The sequence below is a fragment of the Mus caroli genome, unplaced genomic scaffold (genome assembly GCF_978045245.1).
Source record: "Mus caroli unplaced genomic scaffold, Mus_caroli_1 scaffold_13, whole genome shotgun sequence".
Classification (NCBI taxonomy): Eukaryota; Metazoa; Chordata; class Mammalia; order Rodentia; family Muridae; genus Mus; species Mus caroli.
In genome coordinates, this window is record NW_028227268.1 from 114,531,848 (window position 1) to 114,558,328 (window position 26,481).

The 26,481-nt window shown below is 44.0% G+C and overlaps 1 protein-coding gene across 1 annotated transcript in view; it reads left to right on the forward strand.

The window, feature by feature from the left end:
- Pkd1l1 (polycystin 1 like 1, transient receptor potential channel interacting) overlaps nucleotides 1-26,481 on the forward strand; it is a gene marked incomplete at its 3' end in the record, with an annotated part of 141,644 nt that overhangs the window by 87,005 nt on the left and 28,158 nt on the right. The window contains 11 exon segments of the mRNA XM_085829334.1: nucleotides 2,160-2,243; nucleotides 6,037-6,244; nucleotides 9,042-9,148; nucleotides 10,534-10,750; nucleotides 12,868-13,041; nucleotides 14,636-14,755; nucleotides 16,352-16,508; nucleotides 17,705-17,840; nucleotides 18,794-18,878; nucleotides 19,288-19,464; nucleotides 21,088-21,206. Coding sequence (XP_085685460.1) covers nucleotides 2,160-2,243; nucleotides 6,037-6,244; nucleotides 9,042-9,148; nucleotides 10,534-10,750; nucleotides 12,868-13,041; nucleotides 14,636-14,755; nucleotides 16,352-16,508; nucleotides 17,705-17,840; nucleotides 18,794-18,878; nucleotides 19,288-19,464; nucleotides 21,088-21,206 — 1,584 coding nt within the window.

A 26,481-nucleotide genomic window follows, 5' to 3' on the forward strand; every position in this document is an offset into this window, starting at 1 on the left:
CTGTTGTGTCTGGAAAACACTGTTTCCTTGGAGTTTTATGCCGGTAGCCACAGCAACCCTGAATCTATGTTTGCAATGGCCATGTTGTATCCAGAGGATGACATTTCAGTGTTCCTAGGCATCGTCTGGCTCCCCATCTTTATGACCCCTCTTCGCAATGTTTCCTGGGCCCTGAAGGAGGTTTTATAGCTGTCCTATTTAAAGCTGAGCACTCAGCAGTCACTTTCTCAGCATTTTGATGAGTTCTGAGCTTCTGCATTAAGTCACTAAAACCACATGCTTCTCTGACCATGTTTGAAAAAAAAAACTAATCTATGTCTATAAAAATGCATATTTAGAAGACAGTTTGACTACTCAATTTAGCAAAAGATCAGTAGTACATTCCTTTCTAGGGCCTGCAATATACACAAACAACGATATTTTAACAACTTTACAATACCAGGCATATGTTCCCCACAATGATGGAAGCCCCAAATCTAATCAGAAAGCTATTGCTTACCTCCAAAGCAGTCCTGCCTCCATCATCCCAATGGGCATGCACTGTCTGGCAAGTCAGTAGTAGATGGTGCAGGGTCCACAGCTGGATAACATCACTGATGATGTTCCTTCCGCTGCAGTGTGAATAACACCTTCCAGCACTGTGAATGCTAGCCAGCAGGGAGGAAGTCTCCAGCTCAGTTCCAGCTCATTTTCTGTGTCCTGTATTCTAACCATAGAGTATCTTCAGCAATAGTTTTTTACCATCTAGTTCTGGTGCATAACCAGGAGCAATGGTAGGAGTTTATATTGTTTGGGAAGCTTTTGGGGACCCCATGGCCAATAGGTCACGAGGAGGTGTGCCACAGTTGGCACTTCTAGAAACAGCATTGCACACTCATGCACACTTATGCAGGGTTCCTCACTTCAAACTGTTTATTATTACAGTGTCTTAAGTTTATAAATAGCAAACTTCCATTTCTTTTTATAAGTTTTTAGTTTTGGTTGACCCATCTCTTACCTTTCCCACATCTTCCCCTCCCCATTTGAACCTTTTCTCTCCTACTGCCCTCCCCGGCTTTCATATGTGTTTTCTTCCCCTTCCAAGACCTTTCCTGTTGCCACCTTTTGTGGTTCCTCTCTTGCTTCATGGCTTCTACTGACACTTACTCCAACTAAACATGTATATCTAAAAATTTAAAGCTAGAATCCATATGTGGAAAAGAACAAGACATTTGTTTTCTGGGACTGGTTTAACTCATGCACATAATATTTTCCAGTTCCAGCCATTTTCCTGCAAATGTAATTGTGTGTGTGTGCATGCGTAAGTAAGTGTATGAGAGACGGGGGGAGGGAGAGGGGGAGACAGGAAGGGAGGAAGGGAGGGAGGGAGGGAGGGAGAGAGAGAGAGAGAGAGAGAGAGAGAGAGAGAGAGAGAGAGAGCTTATCATTTTCATTACTATGGCTTTGTATTAGCTCTTTATTATAATATGGTGCCATGGGAACTTACTGATAATGTTACAGTGTTGCAGCATTCTTTGCTGTTAAATTATACATGAAAATAATCCTTTGTTTTCTTTTTTGGCGGGGGGAGGGCGTGGAGACAGGGTTTCTCTGTATAGCCCTGGTTGTCCTGGAACTCACTTTGTAGACCAGGCTGGCCTCGAACTCAGAAATCCGGCTGCCTCTGCCTCCCGAGTGCTGGGATTAAAGGCATGCGCCACCACGTCCAGCTATCCTTTGTTTTCTACTACATAGTACTCTTTTCCCCCAAGAGCCAGGGTCACAAATAGTATTTACAGTAGTTCTCACAACAGGCTTAGCAATGATGGGATGTCTATAAGCACTAAGACAGGCACTTACGCAAATGTCAGTCCACATGAGGCTCTAAACTAACTCCCATGTAAGGATGTGCTGTAGTGGTCCTGCCTGTAGGGGACAGTGTGCCCTATGCCTGACATTTCAGGATAGTTCCCTTGAGAGCTGACTCCTAGTACCAAGCTTGAGGATCTGTGGTACTTCAGTAAGTTACAAAATGAAGACATGGCAAACTGGCCTACATCAGAAGGTTGGAATAACTGGAGTTTAGTTTTGTTTTGTTTTTGTTTTTTGTTTTTGTTGTTTTGCCAGCTTCTCACTGTTCCATCCCAGCATTACTATTCTCATGTGCTTTCTCCTTCTAGCTACCATCACCTTGCACCTGTCTCTGTCCTAAGAAGAAAGCTGAATGCCACTCTTGAAGTGAGCAGCATTTCTGAGTTTCAGAGGTGAGTTTCATTCTCCAAAGGAAATCTTCGTTCCATGTGTTCTGGTGACCACTTAAGAGATGCCCATGCTCTGCTGAGTTCATACTTAACACTTACGTAACATATTTGTTTTCTGGAGCACAAATATTAGGACTGCTAGTCTTATATGTTATATTACTGTTTATACTTTACTCCCACTAGCAGGAGCCTTATGAACATCAGGAAGCCAATATCTTTCTTACTTTTAAGCTTGGCTATATTTCAGTATAGACTGGGTCAATTATTACCAATTTAATTACTATCTACAACAATAAATAATGACCCTAAGTTTGCTTGCATTGATTTACTCATACAACCTTAGTGTCATGTTCAATAACAACCTCTACCCTATTTTAAGTGATAAATTTTAAAGTTACCATGTATTCATAACTACTGGTTTATAACAAACAACTGTATTAAGAGCTTGGAAAATGAGTGCACTGAGGGAAAGCCACTTTGGATTTTTTGGCACTTATATTGGTAGACTATGAAACTTCACTTATGCACGATACTTAGTAGATGAGTTGGTAGACCTGATACATGGAATCTTAGGTATGACTTCTATTTCTGTAAAGGGACACCATGACCACAAAACTCTTATAAAGAAAGTACTTAATTGAGGCTGGCTTATAGTTCAGAGGCTTGGTTCATTATTGCCATGGCTAGAAGCATGGTGAACATGGTGCTAGAGAGGTAGCTGAGAGTTCTACATCTGGATCCACAGGTAGCAGAAAGAGAGAGCAACATTGGGCCTGGTTGGAGCATTTGAAACCTCAAAGCTACCCCCCCCCCCAGGGACACACTTATTACAACAAGGCCACACCTCTTTTTTTTTTTTTAAGATTTATTTATTATATGTAAGTACACTGTAGCTGTCTTCAGACACTCCAGAAGAGGGCGCCAGATCTCGTTACGGATGGTTGTGAGCCACCATGTGGTTGCTGGGATTTGAACTCTGGACCTTTGGAAGAGCAGTCGGGTGCTCTTACCCACTGAGCCATCTCACCAGCCCAAGGCCACACCTCTTAATAGTGCCACTTCTTGTGAACCTATGGGAGCCATTTTCCTTCAAACCACAACAGGTATCAAATAAGTCATTAGTTACTAAGAAAGGATACTACACCAGGGAAGATTTCCAGCAAACCAATTCTCAGGGCTTGGAGTAGAGTAGCGCCAGCCCTGGTTTCTGAAACACCAGTGTTATTTAGGAGTAAACAAGGAGCGCAGCATGAGGCTGCTGCAGACAGAAAGTCACCCAACGTCACCCGAAGCACTGGTGACATCTGGGAGGTTCCAGATAATGGAGGGAAAGGAAGGATGGGCTGGAACCAGAGGCTGTCAGTCATGATGTGTGCTTGAGAGCAAGTGTGAACTGGTTCTGGTTCTGCTCTAGAAGAAAAAAGAAGAACTGGGGGATCAAGAGCATCCCCCAGTTCTTAGGTGGAGTCAGAGTAATGAGGCAGGAGACTAGGAAGACAGCATTCCCACACAGCATAGTCCCTCCACAATTTTCCAAATACAGATAAAGCCCAAGTCCCAGGTACGCTAAGGTTCGGGCTGGAGGGACTCCTCCTGCGCCATGCCTGCCTGGATACTGCCATGCTCCCACCTTGACCAGGCATGGTCAAGTACACACCTTTCATCCCATGAGACAGGCATGCTGATCTCTGCATTCAAGGTCGATCTACAGAGCAAGAACCAGGATAGCCAAGCTATAGTGAAGGATTTAGAAAACGTAAAGCTAGTGATAAAGCAGTTTGTTGCAGTGAAAAAGGAGTGGAGATATAAACATGGAGATGCAGAGTTTGGAGTTTGCCCAGCTGGTTTCCTGTCTTGCTTTGGGGATTACAGTTAATTAAGTTTTGGGGGTATGCAGGGGGAAAAGGGTTCTTTGGTTTTGTTTTACTGAACTATTTGTCTGTTTGTTGATACAAAAATCTCTATATCACTATATAACCCCAGATGACCTAGAACTTGCTCTGTAGACCAGGCTGGTCTCAAACTCAGAGTTACTCCTGCCTCCTCTTCCCAAGTGCTGGGGTTAAAGGCATGTTACCACACCCAGTCACCATACCATCTGTTTTAATGTAAACACACACATACACACAACAACAATTAACCTAAGACATAGAGAGATTAAAGCCAATGAAATCAACTATAATTTCAGAATAATGTCTTATGGAACAGGAATTATTGATTGTAAAATTTATGTGGAAGGGAACACTAGTGCCCATGAGAATATTAAACCTAATGATCTGAAAAAGAACAGGGTAGACTCCCCCAGTCATCCAGGCAAGAGCCATCACAGTGTAGTGTCTTATGGGGTTGGCTAGTAGTTATGGGACAGCTAGATAACTTAGAAATGACCCAAGTGTGTGTCTAGGTCTTATAGACCAGAGAAAATATTCAGCAAACTGTCTCAGAGCAATCACAGACCTTGAAAAAGAAAGTAATATGAAATCTTTAATTAACATTAGGTACAGACACAAAACTTAATCTAGAAGTCTAAAAACAGAGAGATAATTTTATTAAAAAATTCAGTAATTACTCCAAGATCACATTGGACTAGGACAGGATTTTTTTTCCCCTTGCTTTGGGGATTACAGTTAATTAAGTTGAATGAATCTCAGAAGAGACCTTGAACTTTGGACTTTTAACATTGTTGTGACTGCTATAAACTATGAGGACTTTGAAAGTTGGACTAAATGCATTTTGCATTGTGCTATGTTTAAGTATGGCCCCCATAGACTCATGTTTTTTAACAAGTCTATGGGGACCAGGGAGTGGAATGTGATGGTTTGTATATCCTTGGACCAGGGAGTGGCACCATCTGAAGGTGTGGCCTTGTTGGAATAGGTGTGACCTGGTTGGAATGGGTGTGTCACTATGGGTGTGGGTATAAGATCCTCACCCTAGTTGCCTGGAAGTCGGTCTTCCACTAGTCTAAAAAGGTCTAAATAACTTTAAACGTCCCATAGTCTTTACATATTCTTAAAATTTCAATCTCTTTAAAATATCCATCTCTTTTAAAAATCCAGTCTTTTTACAATTAAAAATCTCTTAACTGTGGGCTCCACTAAAATAGTTTCTTCCTTCAAGAGGGAAAATATCAGGGCACAGTCACAATCAAAAGCAAAAATCAATCTCCAACCATCCAATGTCTGGGATCAAACTCACGATCTTCTGGGCTCCTCCAAGGGCTTGGGTCACTTCTCCAGCCATGCCCTTTGTAGGACACGCATCGTCCTCTAGGCTCCAGATGCCTGTACTCCACTGCTACTGCTGCTCTTGGTGGTCATCTCATGGTACTGGCATCTCCAAAACACTGCATGACTCCTTCAGTCCTGGGCTGTCAATTGCAACTGAGGCTGCACCTTCACCAATGGCCTTCCATGGCCTCTCACAGTGCCTAGCCTCAGCTGCTCTGCGTGACCCCTTCATGTCTTCAAAACCAGTACCACCTGGGTGACCCTTACACATTACCAAGTCCCACTGCAGCAGGAGTACAACCTTGGCTATCTCTGGAACACAGCCTCTTTGTGCTTTCAGAAAACACTTCCCAGAAGATGTCACCTCAACGATGCTGGTCTCTTCTTAATCACGGCTAATTTCTTAGCTCCAGCTTCAGTCTCCTTCCACTCAACTAGTATGAGGTGTTTGGAAAATATGTCCATGACAACCAACGAGAGCTTGTGAATTTTTGAAGCACTAATAGGGCTTCCTGAATGCCAGTTCCCATGAGGAATTCCCTTAATTTCTCTTCCTTTGTTTACAGTCACCCACACAACTTGCTCCCCGGTATTTTCAGTGCATTTCTCTTGGTTCTTTATGGAATTTTGGTGAGTAAAAGCAGATGTGTAGATTGTCACGAGAAAAAGAATCCAGGTTTTATTTTTCTGGAAGAAGATACACTGCCTGGCTACCAGCTGTATGCAGTTGTCATCGACACTGGCTTCCGGTCACCAGTCAGATTTACCTCAAAGGTAATGTGAGCTCCTAGCAAAGCCCTTGGTGAAGTCTAAGGGTGTGGAGGGTCTGATAGTATGACTAACAATGAGATGATCCCCTGTCATCCTGCATATTTGTCATCCTGCCCCCTGACTCTCATTCCCCTTTCTGCCTTCCTATAAAAAGCAGCTTCAGAGATGGTTTTCTTTTGAATGGGCCTCTGAGATTTTATGAGGAACAGTGTGCTGTGTTCCTCTGAGTTAACACTGAATCCATGGCCTACCCAGAGAAGGATATAGCAAGAAAGGAGTAAGAAGTTCCTAGACAAGCTTTTGGGCTAAATGGGAATGGGGCTAGGTTGGGAGTTTGAGGCTAATAGCAGAGTTCCCTAGAGAAGCAGATGAACAATGAAGTTGCAGAAGTGGAGGAAGTGGTAGGGGAGAGGAGTACAAAGAAAGACCAGCCTAGCAGTCCAGGGAAGCAACCAGGCCAAAGTGGGCTATGGAAGAAAGGTCTGCAGGGGCAGAAACAAACTGGTTTAGGGACATGCGCTAGCAATGTTCCCCTACAAATACACCAGGAATTCGACATGTATGCTTGATACATACTCTATTTTTTTCTCCAAAACCCATGTCTGCTTTATGAAAACCATATAACCAGAGGCAGGGGAGTATGGCCTTGCTTAGAAGCCAGAAGATAGAACTGGGTGCTCTTGATGTGCTTGTAGGAAAACAAGGTTAAAAAGAGGGGCCTAAAGAGTTAAACAAGCTTGTTAGATTCATGATTGGAGTAGGGTAAACATACCACTCATCCACACAGGAGTCAATGATTTTCACTGCACATAATTAGAAGCAAGATCCTCCCTACTAGTCACTAGAACCTGAAGGTGAATCCACCTAACACATATAAGAGCAACAGGAAAAGAATTTGCTCAATATTCATAAATAGATATCTTTACGCAATGGGTAACACAACTAATTTCCCCTTGTAATAAGTCTTTAGAACTGGTGATAATGTGAATTGATCTATTCCTATATCCATATTACCTGTCTTATTGGAGTTTGACTTGCTTTCTTTTGCAAGGACTGTGATTGCTTCCAGACATTTTTCTGATCAGCTTCTCTTGTCTGTAAGACCTTGAACACACATTTTGGGGGTATGCAGGGGGAAAAGGGTTCTTTGGTTTTGTTTTACTGAACTATTTGTCTGTTTGTTGATACAAAAATCTCTATATCACTATATAACCCCAGATGACCTAGAACTTGCTCTGTAGACCAGGCTGGTCTCAAACTCAGAGTTACTCCTGCCTCCTCTTCCCAAGTGCTGGGGTTAAAGGCATGTTACCACACCCAGTCACCATACCATCTGTTTTAATGTAAACACACACATACACACAACAACAATTAACCTAAGACATAGAGAGATTAAAGCCAATGAAATCAACTATAATTTCAGAATAATGTCTTATGGAACAGGAATTATTGATTGTAAAATTTATGTGGAAGGGAACACTAGTGCCCATGAGAATATTAAACCTAATGATCTGAAAAAGAACAGGGTTGACTCCCCCAGTCATCCAGGCAAGAGCCATCACAGTGTAGTGTCTTATGGGGTTTGCTAGTAGTTATGGGACAGCTAGATAACTTAGAAATGACCCAAGTGTGTGTCTAGGTCTTATAGACCAGAGAAAATATTCAGCAAACTGTCTCAGAGCAATCACAGACCTTGAAAAAGAAAGTAATATGAAATCTTTAATTAACATTAGGTACAGACACAAAACTTAATCTAGAAGTCTAAAAACAGAGAGATAATTTTATTAAAAAATTCAGTAATTACTCCAAGATCACATTGGACTAGGACAGGATTTTTTTAATTAGATATTTACATTTCAAGTGTTATTCCCTTTCCTGCTTTTCCCTCTGAAAATCCCCTATCCCCTTCCTCTGTTCCCCAACCAACCCACTCCTGCTTCCTGGCCCTGTCATTCCCCTACACTGGGACATAGAACCTTCACAGGACCAAGGGCCTCTCCTCCCACTGATGACCAACTAGGCCATCCTCTGCTACATATGCAGCTAGAGTCATAAGTCCCACTGTGTGTGTGGTTTTTTTTTTTTTTTTTGATTGGTAGTTTAGTCCCAGGAAGCTCTGGAGGTACTGGTTAGTTCATATTGTTGTTCCTCCTATGGGTTGCAAACCCCTTCAGCTCCTTGGGTACTATCTCTAGCTCCCTCATTGAGGACCCTGTGCTCAGCCCAATGGATGGCTGTGAGCATCCACTTGTCAGGCACTGGCAGAGCCTCTCAGGAGACAGCTATATCAGGCTCCTGTCAGCAAGTACTTGTTGGCATCCACAACAGTGTCTAGGTTTGGTGGTTGTTTATGGGATGGATCCCCAGGTAGTCTCTGGATGGTCATTCCTTCAGTTTCTGCCCTGAACTTTGTAGGACAGGATTTCAAAGACAAGAGATTAATACTTTCTTAATGAAAGGTTAATAAAATTTTACCACACCAAAGCTGAAGATTCCTGTGTGACAGATACCATGGAAAGTAATAAGCACAATGCAGCATGCTATCTATTCTAGAGTGCTCCTTGTGGACATCAGTACACCACCCACCAGCCCTGCCCCTACTCAGGTGTCCTGCAGTCCTCTCCTAGTGTCCTGCCAACATGCCAACAGCATCTTGGTCTGTGAAGACTCTGCAATCCATGCAGGCCCCACAGCTGGACTCGGTGCTGGGAGCCACCAGTACTGAGCTGAAATGAGGCCAGGTAATACCCCATAGTCTCTGTGACACATCCTCAGCTCTCATATCTGCTTGTGTCTTAAGGTTTTCATTGTTCTATGTGGTGAAAATGGATGCTCAGAAACGAAAGAACTCTGCTGTCCAGAGAAGCCCTTATTTGGAAGAAATTCCAGGCACACCTTCATTCTGAGGTATCGATGACTACTGCAACCACATGTCTGGGGAAAGGGGCTGGTCAGAATGGGGTGTATCACAAAGACACTGAGCTAAGAACATTGGCTTTCTGAGCATCATCCTAAGATAAAGCTTGCTGATGAAGCATAGAAAAGGCATGATCACTGGCTCACATACTTACAGTTCTCAGAAGGTTCTGGTTTTGCTTTTGTCTTTTTAAGGCAGGGTCTCACTATGTAGCCATGGCATGTCTGAAATTCACTATATAGACCAGGCTGCCCTTGAATTTGCAACTATCCTCCTGCCTCTTCCATCTGGGGGCTGGAATAACAAGCATGCCTAATATATGAAATATGTCTACTCTTTGGTATAGATTAACATGGTTAGTAAGCATGGAGGTGAGAATAAAGGCAGGAAAAAAGTGGAGGCTTACTAAGCTTGTTTATTAGAATAAGTGTGTTTTTTAATGTCACAAAACCTGATTAAATTGGTTAGTATCACCAGCCAAAATTTGGAAGAGCAATGGTGCATGGCACCACAAAGAAGGAGAGTCCTGGAAAGAGAGATGATTTATCTATCAAGGGAGAAGTGTAAATACCTGACTCTTAGAAAACATGAAAATACTGAAGTCATTTTGCCTTGTTAAAAATTGCATTTATTATAATTAATTTATAATATTTATCTGTTTGTTTGTTTGTTTATTTTTGGAGCACATTTTTACAAAGACAATAACAGTTAACTTCAAACAAATTCCCTCCGGGCATGGTGGCGTATGCCTTTAATCCCAGCACTCGGGAGGCAGAGGAAGGCAGATTTCTGAGTTTGAGGCCAGCCTGGTCTACAAAGTGAGTTCCAGGACAGCCAGGGCTACACAGAGAAACTCTGTCTCAAAAAAACAAAAACAAAAACTCCCATCAAACACAGACAGATGGAGAGTGAAGTGACTTAAAGTTATAGCCATTCCCTTTCCAAGAGATGTGTTTCAGGCCACATGGTAGATCCCAGAATGAAAGGATAGCATTGAACCCTGGGTTGACTGTCCTTTGACATCCCAACCTGAGATGGAATATGAGATATTAATGAGGTGCGGCACAAGATTATCTGCCAGTAAAAATAGACTCACTGGAACAACACAGTGCAATGAAACTTCAAAATTTTGGAATTGTTTATTTCTAGAATTTTCCATTGGTATTTTTCATTTGCTCTTGATAATTGAAAACATAATAATTAAGCTGATGATAAAGCGGGTGTTACAGTAGATCCTCTAGGCCAGTGTGCCCCTACTAGTCACAATGCTATTTGGAACCCACTGTCCCTAACGGCCATGTCAGAGTTGCTAAGGTTTTTATAGGCCCTGTAATACATGTACACATGGCTGATAAGATGTTTCTGTGTGCACTAGCATACCTAACCAACTGGGTCCACTCCAGAAGATCCGCCTCTGGCACGACAGTAGTGGACCTTGCCCATGCTGGTTCATCAGCCACGTGATGGTGAAGGAGCTATGCTCAGGACAAGCCTGGTTCTTCTCTGCTCAGTGCTGGCTGGCGGTGAGCAAATTGGGTGGCCGTGTCTTACGAGAATTCTTCTGCCTGAGCCATGGTCTTGGTTTCTGGAAGGTAGGCTCTATGCAGGTGACCCGTGATATACCAAAATGGCTGGTATTCTTTGGTGCCCACTGTTACTTCTCTTTCTAAAGTTGTGATTTGAACTTTCCCAACATGAAGTAATTAACTGTCAAGATACCCATGCCATGTAACTTCTGAAGCGTCTGTTCACCCACATAGGAACTGACAACACATCAAAGAAATGATTACATCCAGCTACATCATGAAAAAGCCCATCCCAGCATGGGTGGTAACCCACCAATGTAGCATCCCTGGAGCACTGCCCTACTTGAAGGCAGCCCCCAGCCTCTCCAAAGCAACTGTTTACTGTTTTCCTAATTGTGGAGCAGATATTTGTGAAGCTCTTGCTTCAAGAGCTCCCTGTGTCTTAGCACTGCCCTTCTCCTCCAGGAGGGAACATTTCAGTTTGAAGACTATCACTGCATTGTCTTTACCATAATGCAGTTCTTTGATCTGCATCAAAAATAAATTTCTAGAACTTCTGGTGATCTGCAGCATCTGAGAGGTTCCAAATTAAAGACTTGTTAACCCATGTGCTGTCAACAGTTCCACTGTCACAGGGTACAGACATGTCATGACTGCAATGTTATATGGTAGATAAGTCCCAATAGGTGACAAACTTGTCTATGATCTCACATACCAAGTATGAACTTTTGTTTCCTGAATATTCCCATTTTCTCCCTGTTGATGAGCATTGGCCCATTTGCAAACATTCACACTTTATGTTCAATGTTTTAGAATAAATCTCTCCCTAAATTTTGTTTTAGATAACTTAAAGGCCCACTGTGCACAGCTATTTGCTGAGGCTGTTACACAGACACAATTTTCCTTCATTTATTGCCATTGCAGCAAAATGTCACAAGAGACACTTCTTTGAGACTTCTTTTTCTGAAGAAAAAAAAAAATTTTTTTTAGATTTTCATAGTTATTTTTATTCATTTGTTTTGTGTGTGTGTGTGTCACAGTTTACATGTAGAGGTTAGAAAACAACTTACCTGACTTGGTTCTCTCCGACCACGTGGGTCCTGGGGATTGAACTCAAGTCACTAAGCTTGGCAGCAAGCACTTCTACCTTCTGAGCCATCTTGTCTACCTGATATTTCCTGATCACTGGATCTTGTTTTTTTCATTGTCACTGGATTGAGGAGTATCTGGTATTGCCAATTTAGCATAAAGCATGGCTAAATGTAAATTGACATGAATTTTAAACAATAATTTCCAAATAGCCATGGAATATAGAAAAAAATTAGCACTGTAAACTAGAAGCCCAGCTTAACTGTAACATCCCTTGGATAACAGTCTCCATGGTTGTTTCTCCAGCTAAGCTTGAGAACTTTAAGTGAGAAACCTAAGTTGACTGACATCACCTGTGAACACATATGGCTGGGTCCCTGGGATCAATGGTCACCTGGGAATTTATATGCAAAAGATATATCCTCAGTCAATTAAACCTGTTTTTGTTTTGTTTTTTTTTTTTTTTTTGGTATGTGTTGATTATTCTGATGATATTTGTAATACCAGTTCGGTCCATAAGTAGCTTTTTTCTAGAATGCTTAACACCAAATATTATTTATTTAAATTTCACAGAAATCTTTTTAATCCAGTGAAATTCCACAAGATATTCTTACCTGCTGGGCGGTAGACCTTGTAAGACTACTGAGTAGAAAGCAGGTCAATTCCAGGTCTCAGTGCACCCAGAGCTGATGCCCAGATAAAATATGACTATGTTTCTGGGGAAAGTGCTGAGGACAGGGATATCTAGAAAGTTCTTTGAGAGCAGAAAGGAAAGAAATGTTGGGAGGCCAAGACAGGAGGTCTCTGTGAGCTAGCAGGAGTGAAGCAGAGCGCTAGTTGATACTAAAGCTTCGAAAGCGTCAGCAGGAAGTAAGTGTGTGATCCAGTGAGACACTGCTGAAGACGTGGTGGGTGGGGAGGAAGGAGACAGAACAAGTTACAAGAGGCATCTACCTGCACCGACCCAGTAGCCTTGAAGTGTCCAGCTTCCAGCTGAAAAATAAAAGCCAAGAAATGATAAGAGACTCATTCTAAAAGTTCACTCAGCTTGAACATGTTGGGGTCTGGGGAAACACCTGTGCTTTCTGTTTCAGCTTTTCTATTCAAAGTTCACTGAGTACCTGGAGGATTTCCACATCTGGCTCTCACTGTACAGTCAGCCCCCATCCAGAAGCTACCTACACACACAGCGGCTTGCCGTGTCCTTCTGCCTGCTGTGTGTCTACTCGTGCCTCACTGCCCTGGTCACTGTGCGAGACCATCAACAGGTGGGAGACAGCAATTTTCCAGCAGTAGCTTACTAAGCTCAGACATATGGTTTGTTCTTTTGTTCTTTTTTTCTTTTTGGTTTTTTTAAGACAGGGTTTCTCTGTGTAGCACTGGCTGTCCTGGAACTCACTTTGTAGACCAGGCTGGCCTCGAACTCAGAAATCTGCCTGCCTCTGCCTCCCAAGTGCTGGGATTAAAGGCATGTGCCACCACGCCTGGCTTGGTTTGTTCTTTTAAAAAGCGTAACTCAGAGCTCCTAGCAAAGGGCTTAAGCTAGGGGGAGCAACCTAGCAATGTGCTGAGTGGAGAGGTAGCTAAGAGTTTTACATGTGGATCCACAGGCAGCAGGAAGAGAGACATACTAGGCCTGGCTTAAGCATCTGAGACCCTAAAGCCCACCGCTAGTGACACACTTCCTCCACCACCACCACACCTACTCCAACAAGGCCACACCTCAGGATAGTGACACTTACTATGGGCCTAGGTGGCCATTTTCATTCAAACATCTACAGATACTAAAACCTGGATTTCACTGACGTCTTCCTGTGTCTGTGGCCTGGCCATGGTTGGATCCAGTGAATAGCTGGATCCTGATTCCCATGCTCCAGCAGGTAACATGACTGGTATCAGAGCTAGGAGGGTCTGCAAGTCCTCAACAGACATGATAGTCAGAGTAAGGGGAAACAAGCTAATCTTTTTTAAAGATCTATTTTTATTATTTTTATTATGTGTACATGTGTTCTAAGGAGGGTAAGAGTGTGAACTTATGAATGCAGGTACCTTAGTCCAGAGGAGGGGTAGGACCACTTGTGGCTGGAGAGACAGATTATTCATGAGCTGCCTGGTGTGGGTGTTAGGGAATGAACTAGGATCCCCTGCAAGAGTAATACATGCTCTTCATCACTGAGCCATCTCTTCAACCTAAGGTTGCTTTCTATGATAAATTCATGACCATTCATGGGGCCAGACCCCAGGTTCACATGATCCTCCAGACAGCTGGGCAATACAATGACAGTAGCCATGTCAAGATTGAGTTCTGTCATCTGTCCTAGGACAAGGTGTGCTTTATGTGGCAGCAGATATGATGACACTTAAGCAGAATTTTAAACTACAATAATATGTTGGTAGAACTTGTAACCATAAACAAACAATGGTAAAGAAATCAAATGACAAATGGGGACCTCTGGGGAGCTCAGCTTCCCTGGGGGCCTCCAGTGGTCTGATCCAGGATGGCATCTCCTCCTCTGCTGGGGGCATACTGAACCTCTTGGCACCTCCCTTTAGGATTGTTTTCAGGACTTTGTTGAGCACAGATCTTGTGGGAGTTTGTCAAGCATTTGTTTGGCTCACAAGATGTGTCTAGAAGGAAAAGCACATTTTGTCTTTTTATTATGTGTACATGTGTTCTAAGGAGGATAAGAGTGTGAACTTATGAATGCAGGTACCTTAGTCCAGAGGTATACTGCTATAGCAGAGGCAAGACTTCTGGGAGAAAGGGCTTTAACTAAAGAGGACTCATATTCATTGGACACATTTGGAATTCTATGTGTTGGACTCAAGGGACATAACTGCAATGTATTTGAACCATTGCAGCACCCCCTGGATGTGGAGCCCACGGCTATCACTCTGGAACCCTTCTGTATGGCTCTGCTGTGCACCCTCCTGGCCTGTCCAGTTGCACAGCTTCTGTCACTGCTCTTCAGGTGCAGCAAGGTACCGTAGCTATGTGGCCCTGGATTCCTGAGGAGACACCCCCTCCATGTGAGATGCCCCTACCAGCCAACATCTTTGCTTCACAGGAAGCCAGAGGGCATCTGCAGGCTTCAACACAGTGGCCTCTAAGAGGAGTGAAGACAGAGACACCTCAGGGTATGGCAAACTAAAAATATAAGCTACACTGGCTCCAGGGCTAGTCTCTTAAGTAGGTAGTATATCCCGTGCTTTCTGTTTGTCTTGTGCATTGAAAATAAACATCACCAGATATGTTTAAAATCACTTTTTTTTCTTGGACCATCATCCCTTGTAGATAATAATTCTGTAACCACCATTTCTGAAATAATATGAGTGGTAGCCAGTCATCCCAGGGCCAGAAAGCATGGCCATGTGGGGAACAAACTCCTTCTCCCAGATCCTGTTCTTCACTGATCACCTTTTGCAAACATGTATCACTCTTTCCTTTAATAGCTTTTTTAATTTTTTAGCTACTCAATTTTCTCTGGCTCTGTGGCTTCTGGTGAGTAGCTCCAGGAGGTTGAGGGTTAGTCCAGGCCCATATCAGGATGGAGACATCAAGAGTTCTCATCTCAACCCTGCCTGGTCTCTCAGGGTCACCATGATGGGGACAAGAGAGAGGCATCTCCTGTAGTCCCACAGCTATGCCTAGGTGAGAGTCTGAAATTTGCTTTTTCTCCCCCATCAGGCCATGATTCCAGTGGGAGACCAGATTCAAGGCAGCCCTCACCAGTAAGTTTCATGACATCCAGTTGCTAATTGTATAAGATAAGATGCAGTCTTAGTCAGGGTTTCTATTATGGTGAAGGGACACCATGACCATGGCAACCGTTATAAAGGAAAACATTTAACTGGAGCTGGCTTACAGTTCAGAAGTTTAGTCCATTATTGTCATGGTGGGAAGCATGGTAGCATGCTGGAGAAGAAGCTGAGAGTTCTACATGTGGATCCACAGGCAGCAGGAAGAGAATGAGACACAGTAGGCCTGACTTAAGCATCTGAGATCCCAAAGCCCATCCCTAGTGATACACCTCCTACAACACCACACCTACTCCAACAAGACCACACCTCCTGATAATGACACTTACTATGGGCCTAGGTGGCCATTTTCATTCAGACTACTACAGATGCTAAAACCTAGTTTTAACTGACATCTTCCTGTGTCCTGGCCTGGCCATGGTTGGATCCAATGAATAGCTGGATCCTGATTCCCATGCTCCAGGCAATGGTTTACTCTGCTCCACAGCTTCTAGCACCTGTTGCTAGGTAATGAACTCTCAGGCCCCCTACTAGCCCTCCCCCTCCAACCTTTCTTCCTCTAGTGGGCTTTGCAACCTAACAGTCTGACTGCCTGGAAGCCACCAGCATTGGCCCCAGGGTAGGAAGATGGAATTGGAGGTTTGGAACAAGGGTACTCTAGGCCAGAAGGAGAAAATTGCATCATTGGAAAGCCATCTGAGGCCTGTACTTGACCCTGTCTGACTGTGCCTGTCCTCAGAGTTGGCTACAACAGGCACCAGTGTTCAGACACAGCAGAAAATTTTGCCTTGACCTGGCCTAACCTTGTCATACTTTCAGCATCCCACATCAGACCTTCTCCCCTGGACTGAGCAAGCTCGGAGGATAGCAGCTAGCAGCAGTGGTGTGGTCTGGTCACCGTTCCCAATGGAGGCCTGCAGCGATAAGCATCATGATCTGAGAGAGAAGAGCCATTACTCTCCTCCCAGTGCACAAGGTGACATCACCCTATGGCCATACTGAGGAGCCCCTGTTCCTGCTGACAAATCAGTGGTCTGTGCCCATCTGGAAAGGCAGCACACTCAGATTGTACTTGGTCCAAATGGCACTAACCATTCTGGTCTCCTCTAAATTCCAAGCCTGGGTATGGACCCAGGCCTATCTAAAATCATAACATTTGGCTTCAGTCCAATCCTGGTGAGTCTGATTAACAAGCTTGATGTAACCCTTTTTAAAAGGCACAATGAGACACCCCCCCCCACACACACACACACACTTTAAAAATATGCTGAAAGTTAAAGCTCCACTTCTTTCTGTGAAAAACAGTATCAGCTCCAGCTTCAAATTATGGCAGATGATCACCGAGCTGGAAGAGGAGGGAAGACAATATGGAAGGCCATTCCATAGACTCAGGGGGGAGTCCCACTGGAACCTGGGTCCTAGAAAATGATATCATCTTGTCTGATCATTGGGATTGAAGGGCCTGATGAACTTGGCTCAGTAGGGATGTCAGAGTTATTACTTCAGGTCTCTAAGGCCACATGCTATGTGGACAGAGAGTCAACAGAGGCTTTGGGCAGAAGGTGGGCACTGCTGTAGACACAGTGGTCACCAAGTGGTCAACTGTGCCTGGTCTACAGTACACACTAGGGGAGAAGGAAAAGGTCATGTCTGTGTATAAATGAGCACTCAGCTAGACATGATTATAGAGGCAGCACCAGTACTGGCAGGCTGTCCAAAGATTCCTGACTATATATATATATGCTGGGCAGAGAGATGGGCTTTGAAGTCAGAACATGAAAAGGAGAAGTTCACTGTAGAATACGTAGAAAAAACACACAGAGTTCAGATGACCCAGCTATATCAACCAACTCCATTCCTCCTTTCCCACTGCTATCTCTGCTCTTCAGGCAAAGACCAGTGTCCAGTTCAAAGATCATTATCAAGAGGAGCTCTGTCTGTGCCCACTTATTCTGCTTAGAGGGGAGGGCCATGTGGGGAGGGCTACCTGCTTTGCTCGGCCCACTGATTCAAAGGTTATTGTCCTCTCTGGATCTTCATGACAGACACACTTCAGTTAATGTGTGACTGTATATACCCTGTGGCCCAGCCAAGGTGACAAGCCCCAATCACATTGTGGTTGGGAATGACAAGATCTGCTAACCTGCCGTTCTCCATCTTGCTTCTCCTTAGCTCCTGGCAGTGGTTTTGAAGAACTTGGGTCCCAGAAGTCAAGGGTCTGTCTGCTCTGGTCAAGCTCTGTGGCCTGGGCTATCTCTGGATCAGCTTCCCTGGCCTGTGGTTTGGGGACAGGATTCCTAGGCTACAGGTGAGTATTGAGGTTTTAGGTATCCTCAGGCACTTGATGGATGTCTAGGATCTGTGAAGAAACTCATGTGTTTCGGGGGAGTTATTTAGTTACCAACGCCACTATTCTTTTCCCTTACTCCCTTCTGAAGGTGAATTAATCATATGAAAACCCAAATGGGTCACTTGGCCTTCAACAGGAGCTCCATCTAGACAGAGTTCTGGTTATGAAACAAAAAGCATGGGAGAGACACTAAAATGAGGCATGTTCTGCCTCTAAGCTTATCAGAGGAAAAACCCTGATGCTGACTAAAGCCAACACTTTGTCGTCTGGTAGTGCTTGTAGGGAAAAAATGAGCTTGGCTATGATACATACGTCATAGATCCTAACCATTCCTCCCTATATATCCCTCTTCATCTGGCTCCTGTGTAGTTTGGGGCACCACTGAAGACTGGAGAGCCACCCCCATGTAGCTCTGGAGAAGCCCATACCACGTTCCTAACTCATGAGAAGGGTAGCCACCCAAGGCCCTTTCTTCCTGACAGTATCCCTTCTCCCAACTGCATTGCTGGCCACTGGGTGAGGACAGGACAGGCACTAGGAGTTTCTTCACACCTCAGTTTACTTATCTGTAAAAGATGGACACTGGGCATGTGTAATCCAAAGTCATGGGGATAAAATACCAAGTGTTCACACCTCCATCACCTACATTCCCCAACTCCACGTCAGTGATCTATCCTGGCTTTACTTCAGGCTCTCTTACTCTTGGTTCTGAAGTTTCAGGGAGGTTGGTTGTCCCCTCAACAGGGAAGGACTCTGCTTTGATGGGCAGGCAGACCTGGCACCCATCCCACAAACCCTTCGCAAGCACCCCCAGGTCTCCCAGCAGTGCAGGCATCATGGCCTCTGGCTATAACTGGCTTAGTGGGTAGCTTACTCCCGTGACGGTGCTGACCAACCCTTCTCCTGAGCAGGTTTGTGCCAGTACAGTGTATGTGGTGGCTATACCTGCTGCTTCTCTCTCTGGTCTGCTGCGCATTCATCACCCAGCCACTCATGGTAAGAAACCCCAATGTGGTGGAGGTGCCGTCGTCAACATGGGACCAGGGAGGAGAGGGATCACAGGGCTTCGTTTTGGGTGGTTTGAGGCTTCTCTTTAGAGTTTGACTTAGATGTGATAAGAAAATCTGGGAGCCAGGCCCTGAGCTAAGTAGCTCCACCTTAACCTGGCATTCGGAATCCTTATTTTTAAAACTCCCAAAAGAGATGAATCATTTTGCTTATATTTTCAGTTTATGAATCTGTTCCATAAGGCCCCTAGCAAGTCTCTTGATGGAGGCCATACCTGGTGACTAGGTACTGGGGATTTCAGGGTAGTGGCTTCTGGTACCTATTTTGAAGTGGCAGTGCAAGATGGCTCTGTGGGAGGGGCACAAACAGACGTGGGTGCTGAGCACCTCTCTTCCAGATCTGCTTGGCAGCACTTGTCTTTGCTTGGAAACGGAAACATGACAACGAGTTTTTTACTGAGTCTTTACAAGATGCGACCAAGGGTCTGGATTTAGAATTGGAAGAACATTCCAGAACCCGTGTTCCTCTTTCTCCTATCTCCTATAGTCCTGACACTGCCGAGGAGGCTGAAAGGGTGAGCAGAAGGGGAAGCGTTTGGATCTGCTGTTTCCACCATGAAGATGGGGATTCAGACCTTAGTTCAAATTTGGCTGTGCTTTTGGAGCCCCACTGTGTGTGTGTGTGTGTGTGTGCCTGTGTGTGCGTGTGTGTGAGTTATGCATGGTATGTGGGGGGGGGGGCTTGTGGTGTGTGTGTGTGTGTGTGTGTGTGTGTGTGTGTGTGTGAATTTCTTATGCTTCTTTCCTTACATTTATCCCAATCCCAGTGAAATCAGAACCACAAGGAAATAAATACTCTTGAAAATGTAGAGGTAATACCTGGAGAGATGGCTCAGCAGTTAAGGGAACTGATGGCTCTTCCAGAGGTCTGTGGTGTAATTCCCAAACCCACATGGCAGCTCACAGCCATCTGTAACTTCAGTTCCTGGAGAATCTGATACCCTCACACAAATATGCACATAGGCAAAATACCAATACACATTAAATAAATATATAAATAAATAGGAGGATTTATTTTATTATACAATTTTTTAAAATTATAAAAAAGAAACTCTAGAGGCTAATGAAAAATCTAATTTCTGGCCACAGTTTCAGAACTTCTAAATCATTTGCTTTTCATAGGAAATGTACAGCCTCTCTCCTCTCTTACTTCCACATGGACATAGCAGTCTCCACATCCCAACCATAGGCCCACTGTTTCCTGCCTTCTCAACTCCATCCTTCACCACCAATTCTCTACACACGCGTAGGCTGCCTTCCTCCAAGGCTCTTTCTTGCTCTGGTAGCCCGGGGAACTGGGTCCAACCCTGAGGCCACAGGGTGGTCCTAGCCTCAGAACCAAGAAGCCTTTGAGGAGCTCCATCCTTATCAGGATCGACTCTCCAACCCTGTGTCTGCCATCACCTTAAAGTCCTGATGCTCTACCCGCTGACTCTCCCAGGCACTCAGCCATACATGCAGTCCTCAGCACGTAGGGCATATCTGAACCATGACCACCAAGCTTCACTTCACAGCTTTTGCTCTGTATTTCTTAGAAGCCCAGCAGCTTTGTGAGGAAGGACTGAGGGGCCCAGGGGCTGCTCTCTGAACGTGCCTAGAATAGCTAAGCAGATGAGTGAGAAATGAATGGGTGACTATTTCCCATGGGTTTGCCTCTTAGCTACAGTTAGTCCTGCCCATGAACACACGTAGCTACAACATGGAAGCAATGGTGCTTTTATTACACAAGGCAAACAAAACAAAGATCATTCATGCTAAAACAAGCTGCTTTAAACTCAGTTTTCCAGTCTTTGAAGGTCTCTAGCAGAAAGCAATATGCAAATACCAAAGGCAATTGCTCCTGTGACTGGGCAGCAGTGAACATGTCTCTCCTGTGAAGCTGTGCTTTCTAAAGGCCCAGATGAAGTCCTTGCCAAAAGAGCTGGCCTGGGACATGAGCAGAGTTTTCAAATGGGTCTACTTCATCTCGAATCGCCTCCCCAACAACACAGTGTGTGTTAACTACACAAAGTCCCTCTTTGTCCCCCTGAATGCAATGCAGAGAGCAATGATGACAGCTCTTGGATTGGCAGGGACACCAAAAGCCTCTCTTTCTCCAATGCTGACCCCAGTATGATGGTGCTCCCCTTCCGTCACAGGTCTTGGCTACCCGACAACGAGAACGCCACCTGCGCTGGGCTCAGACACCATCCAGGGCTAAGCTCAGAGTGACCAGGGAGAGACTGAGGAGAGAGAGCATCATGCAGGCAGCCCTGAGGTAGGTGAAGGCCAGAATACAACGTTCTTCCTCAGGCCCTGTCATCTTTTTAGAGGGAATGATAAGAGATCCTGCACTTGGGAAAATCCTTTCCCATGTTTCAGCCCATGCCAGAGGGTGAGGGACAGAGACACTGCATTGAAGGAAGGAAAGTGTTCTGGTTATAATCCATGGCCCAGAGCTCTGACCTCAACTCCATCAGCCATACAGACTCACATACATCACACTGTGCCCAACACCAGAACCCGCATTGTGCTCCTCCAGCTGGTTACACAGGGCTATGAAAGTCAAAGAGCAACTGGTGTACCTCTCCATAGGCATTGAATGAGCCCAGGGACCAATATTCTAAAATAAGTCAATATTACAGTTTACACAGACATGTTCTGGAGATCAACACAAAGTCCACTTCAAATTTTTAGATAAAGCATCAAACTTAGTAACTATGATACTGAGACAAACATCTCCAAATTTGACTTCAGTCATGCTTCTTTGTCAGTGGTACCCATTCGCTGCGCATCTGTGGTAGATACTGGTAGCAGTTCCTGGAGGAACCTTCTGCAAGGACCAGTCCATGCATGTCTCCCAGTTCTGAGTTCTAGATTCTAGGCTTCCTGAATCCATCAAGAATCTAGAAGCTCCAGATGTTTTTCCCACAGTGATGTCATTAAAGTATGCAGTGTCCCCTCCAGTTTATTGTCTCTCTTAAAAAGGCTTCCTCATCCCCCACACTTACTCAGCTCTCTTATGTAAAGAACAGGTCCTGAGACAGGTTCTTCTCCAAAGAAGAGAACCATGGCATTATTCCAATGTCAAATTTAAAGTGAGTGAAAAAGGAATTCTGAAAAGACAAAGCACTGACAAAGACTTTTCATTTGTTCAGGCTGTCCATTAAAACAAGGATGGTACGATGAACCAAACTCACCAAAAACATGAATGGCAGACCTAAGTTACACACACAGGCACACACACACATGCACACCTTGAAGTCACATGGGGGGTACACTAAGCACTGTGTAGCCAGTGCCCTGCAGTACCCACTTGCACTGCTCAAGACCAGGACATGAAGGGAACTGTAGCTATCTAGGTGTCTGAGAACAGGATGGATCTGGAGCTACTGAGGGGGTCACACCAGGGACTGCGCTGCCACACAACCCCAGTTCACAGGTGTGTGTAACGTCTGGAACACTGGGTAGCTGATGTCCACAGAGCTTGCCGAGTTGAGCAAATCAACCCTGAGAAACCCAGCTCCCCGGGCCAAATCCTGATGCTAAGAGTGCCACAAGCAGTGTCCACACCAAGGTGGACACCCAAAAACACAGCTAGAGACAACAGGCTCAGAATGGGACAAAGCTAACTCTTTATGTAGATGTCATTAGTAAAAGTCTGGGAAGGTCCCACAAAAAAAAAGAAAGAAAGAAAGAAAGAAAGAAAGAAAGAAAGAAAGAAAGAAAGAAAGAAAGAAAAACAAATAAAGAGGCAGTGTGATTAGTTAGGGAAGCAGAAAACTGGCCTGAGTAGGGCCACAAGCCTCTTCCGGTCTGACCAGCACCGGGGTAGCTAGAGCGCAGGGTCGGCTGACACCCACCAGCTACCCACGACACCCGCCACAGGATTTTGAGACTTCTGGTGAGTGGAACACAGCTTCTGCTCCAGTCCGATCGCGCGGGACCTGAGACTGCTTTGGTTGGGGAGGGAGAAATCCGGCCTGAGTAGGGCCACAAGCCTCTTCCGGTCAGACCAGCACCGAGGTAGCTAGGGCACAGGACACTCGTCAGCTACCCACAACACCCGCCACAGGATCTTAAGACTTCTGGTGAGTGAACACAGCTTCTGCTCCAATCCAGTTGCGTGCGGGGCCTGAGACTGCATTAGTTAGGGAAGCAGAAAACCGGCCTGAGTAGAGCCACAAGCCTCTTCCGGTCTGACCAGCACCGGGGTAGCTAGAGCGCAGGGTCGGCTGACACCCGCCAGCTACCCAGGCCCCCCGCCACAGGATCTTAAGACTTCTGGTGAGTGGAACACAGCATCTGCTCCAATCTTTAAACAGTGACAACGATAACAACTAACCCCAGAGATTACCAGATGGCAAAAGGTAAACGTAATAATCTTACTAACAGAAACCAAGACCACTCACCATCATCAGAACCCAGCACTCCCACTTCGCCCAGTCCAGGGCACCCCAACACAGCGGAAAAGCTAGACCCGGATCTAAAAGCATATCTCATGATGATGGTAGAGGACATCAAGAAGGACTTTAATAACACACTTAAAGAAATACAGGAGAACACTGCTAAACAGGTAAAAGACATTAAAGAGGAAGCACAAAAATCCCTTAAAGAGTTGCAGGAGAACACTGCTAAACAGGTAGAAGACATTAAAGAGGAAGCACAAAAATCCATTAAAGAATTGCAGGAAAACCAGACCAAACAGGTGATGGAATTGAATAAAAACATCCAAGACCTAAAAAGGGAAGTAGAGACAATGAAGAAAACCCAAATTGAGGCAACACTGGAGATAGAAACACTAGGAAAGAAATCTGGAACCATAGAGGCAAGCATCAGCAACAGAATACAAGAGATGGAAGAGAGAATCTCAGGTGCAGAAGACTCCATAGAGAACATCGGCACAAAAATCAAAGAAAATACAAAATCCAAAAAGATCCTAACTCAAAACATCCAGGAAATCCAGGACAAAATGAGAAGACCAAACCTACGGATAATAGGAGTAGATGAGAATGAAGATTTTCAACTCAAAGGACCAGCAAACATCAACAAAATTATAGAAGAAAACTTCCCAAACCTAAAGAAAGAGATGCCCATGAACATACAAGAAGCTTACAGAACTCCAAATAGACTGGACCAGAAAAGAAATTCCTTCTGACACATAATAATCAGAACAACAAATGCACTAAATAAAGATAGAATACTAAAAGCAGTAAGGGAAAAAGGTCAAATAACATATAAAGGCAAGCCTATCAGAATTACACTGGATTTTGCACCAGAGACTATGAAAGCCAGAAGGGCCTGGACAGATGTTATACAGAAACTAAGAGAACACAATTTCCAGCCCAGGCTACTATACCCAGCTAAACTCTCAATTACCATAGATGGAGAAACCAAAGTATTCCACGATAAAACCAAATTCACACATTATCTTTCCACGAATCCAGCACTTCAAAGGATAATAACAGAAAAAAAAAACAATACAAGGACGGAAACCACGTCCTAGAAAAAGCAAGAAGGTAATCCCTCAACAAACCTAAAAGAAGACAGCCACAAAATCAGAACACCAACTCTAACAACAAAAATAAAAGGAAGCAACAATTACTTCTCCCTAATATCTCTTAATATCAATGGACTCAACTCCCCAATAAAAAGACATAGACTAACAGGCTGGCTAAAGAAACAGGACCCAACATTTTGCTGCTTACAGGAAACACAGAGAAAAAGATAGACACTACCTCAGAATGAAAGGCTGGAAAACTATTTTCCAAGCAAATGGTAGGAAGAAACAAGCTGGAGTAGCCATTATAATATCTGATAAGATTGACTTCCAACCCAAAGTCATCAAAAAAGACAAGGAAGGGCACTTCATTCTCATCAAAGGTAAAATCCTCCAAGAGGAACTATCAATTCTGAATATCTATGCTCCAAATACAAGGGCAGCCACATTCATTAAAGATACTTTAGTAAAGCTCAAAGCACACATTGTACCTCACACAATAATAGTGGGAGACTTCAACACACCACTTTCACCAATGGACAGATCATGGAAACAGAAACTAAACAGGGACACAGTGAAACTAACAGAGGTTATGAAACAAATGGATCTGACAGATATCTACAGAACATTTTATCCTAAAACAAAAGGATATACCTTCTTCTCAGCACCTCACGGTACCTTCTCCAAAATTGACCACATAATTGGTAACAAAACAAGCCTCAACATATACAAAAATATTGGAATTGTCCCATGCACCCTATCAGATCACCATGGACTAAGACTGATCTTCAATAACAAAATAAATAATAGAGAGCCAACACACACGTGGAAACTAAACAACACTCTTCTCAATGATACCTTGGTCAAGGAAGGAATAAAGAAAGAAATTAAGGACTTTCTGGAGTCTAATGAAAATGAAGACACAACATACCCAAACTTATGGGACACATTGAAAGCATTTCTAAGAGGAAAAATCATAGCTCTGAGTGCCTCCAAAAAGAAACTAGAGAGAGCACACATTAGCAGCTTGACAACACACCTAAAAGCTCTAGAACAAAAGGAAGCAAATTCACCCAAGAGGAGTAGACGGCAAGAAATAATCAAACTCAGGGGTGAAATCAACCAAGTGGAAACAAGAAGAACAATTCAAAGAATCAACCAATCGAGGAGCTGGTTCTTTGAGAAAATCAACAAGATAGATAAACCCTTGGCCAGACTCACTAGAGGGCATAGGGAAAGTATTCTAATTAACAAAATCAGAAATGAAAAGGGAGACATAACAACAGACCCTGAAGAAATCCAAAACACCATCAGATCCTCCTACAAAAGGCTATACTCAACAAAACTGGAGAACCTGGATGAAATGGACAAGTTTCTAGACAGATACCAGGTACCAAAGTTAAATCAAGATCAGGTTAATGATCTAAACAGTCCCATATCCCCTAAAGAAATAGAAGCAGTCATTAATAGTCTCCCAACCAAGAAAAGCCCAGGACCAGATGGGTTTAGTGCAGAGTTCTATCAAACCTTCAAAGAAGAACTAATCCCAGTTCTTCACAAACTATTCCACAAAGTAGAATCAGAAGGTACTGTACCCAACTCATTCTATGAAGCCACAATTACTCTGATACGTAAACCACATAAAGACCCAACAAAAATAGAGAACTTCAGACCAATTTCCCTTATGAATATTGATGCAAAAATCCTCAATAAAGTTCTCGCTAACCGAATTCAAGAACACATCAAAACAATCATCCATCCTGACCAAGTAGATTTCATCCCAGGGATGCAAGGATGGTTCAATATACGAAAATCCATCAATGTAATCCATTATATAAACAAAATCAAAGACAAAAACCACATGATCATCTCGTTAGATGCTGAAAAAGCATTTGACAAAATCCAACACCCATTCATGATAAAAGTCTTGGAAAGATCAGGAATTCAAGGCCCATACCTAACCATGATAAAAGCAATATACAGCAAACCAGTAGCCAACATCAAAGTAAATGGTGAGAAGCTGGAAGCAATCCCACTAAAATCAGGGACTAGA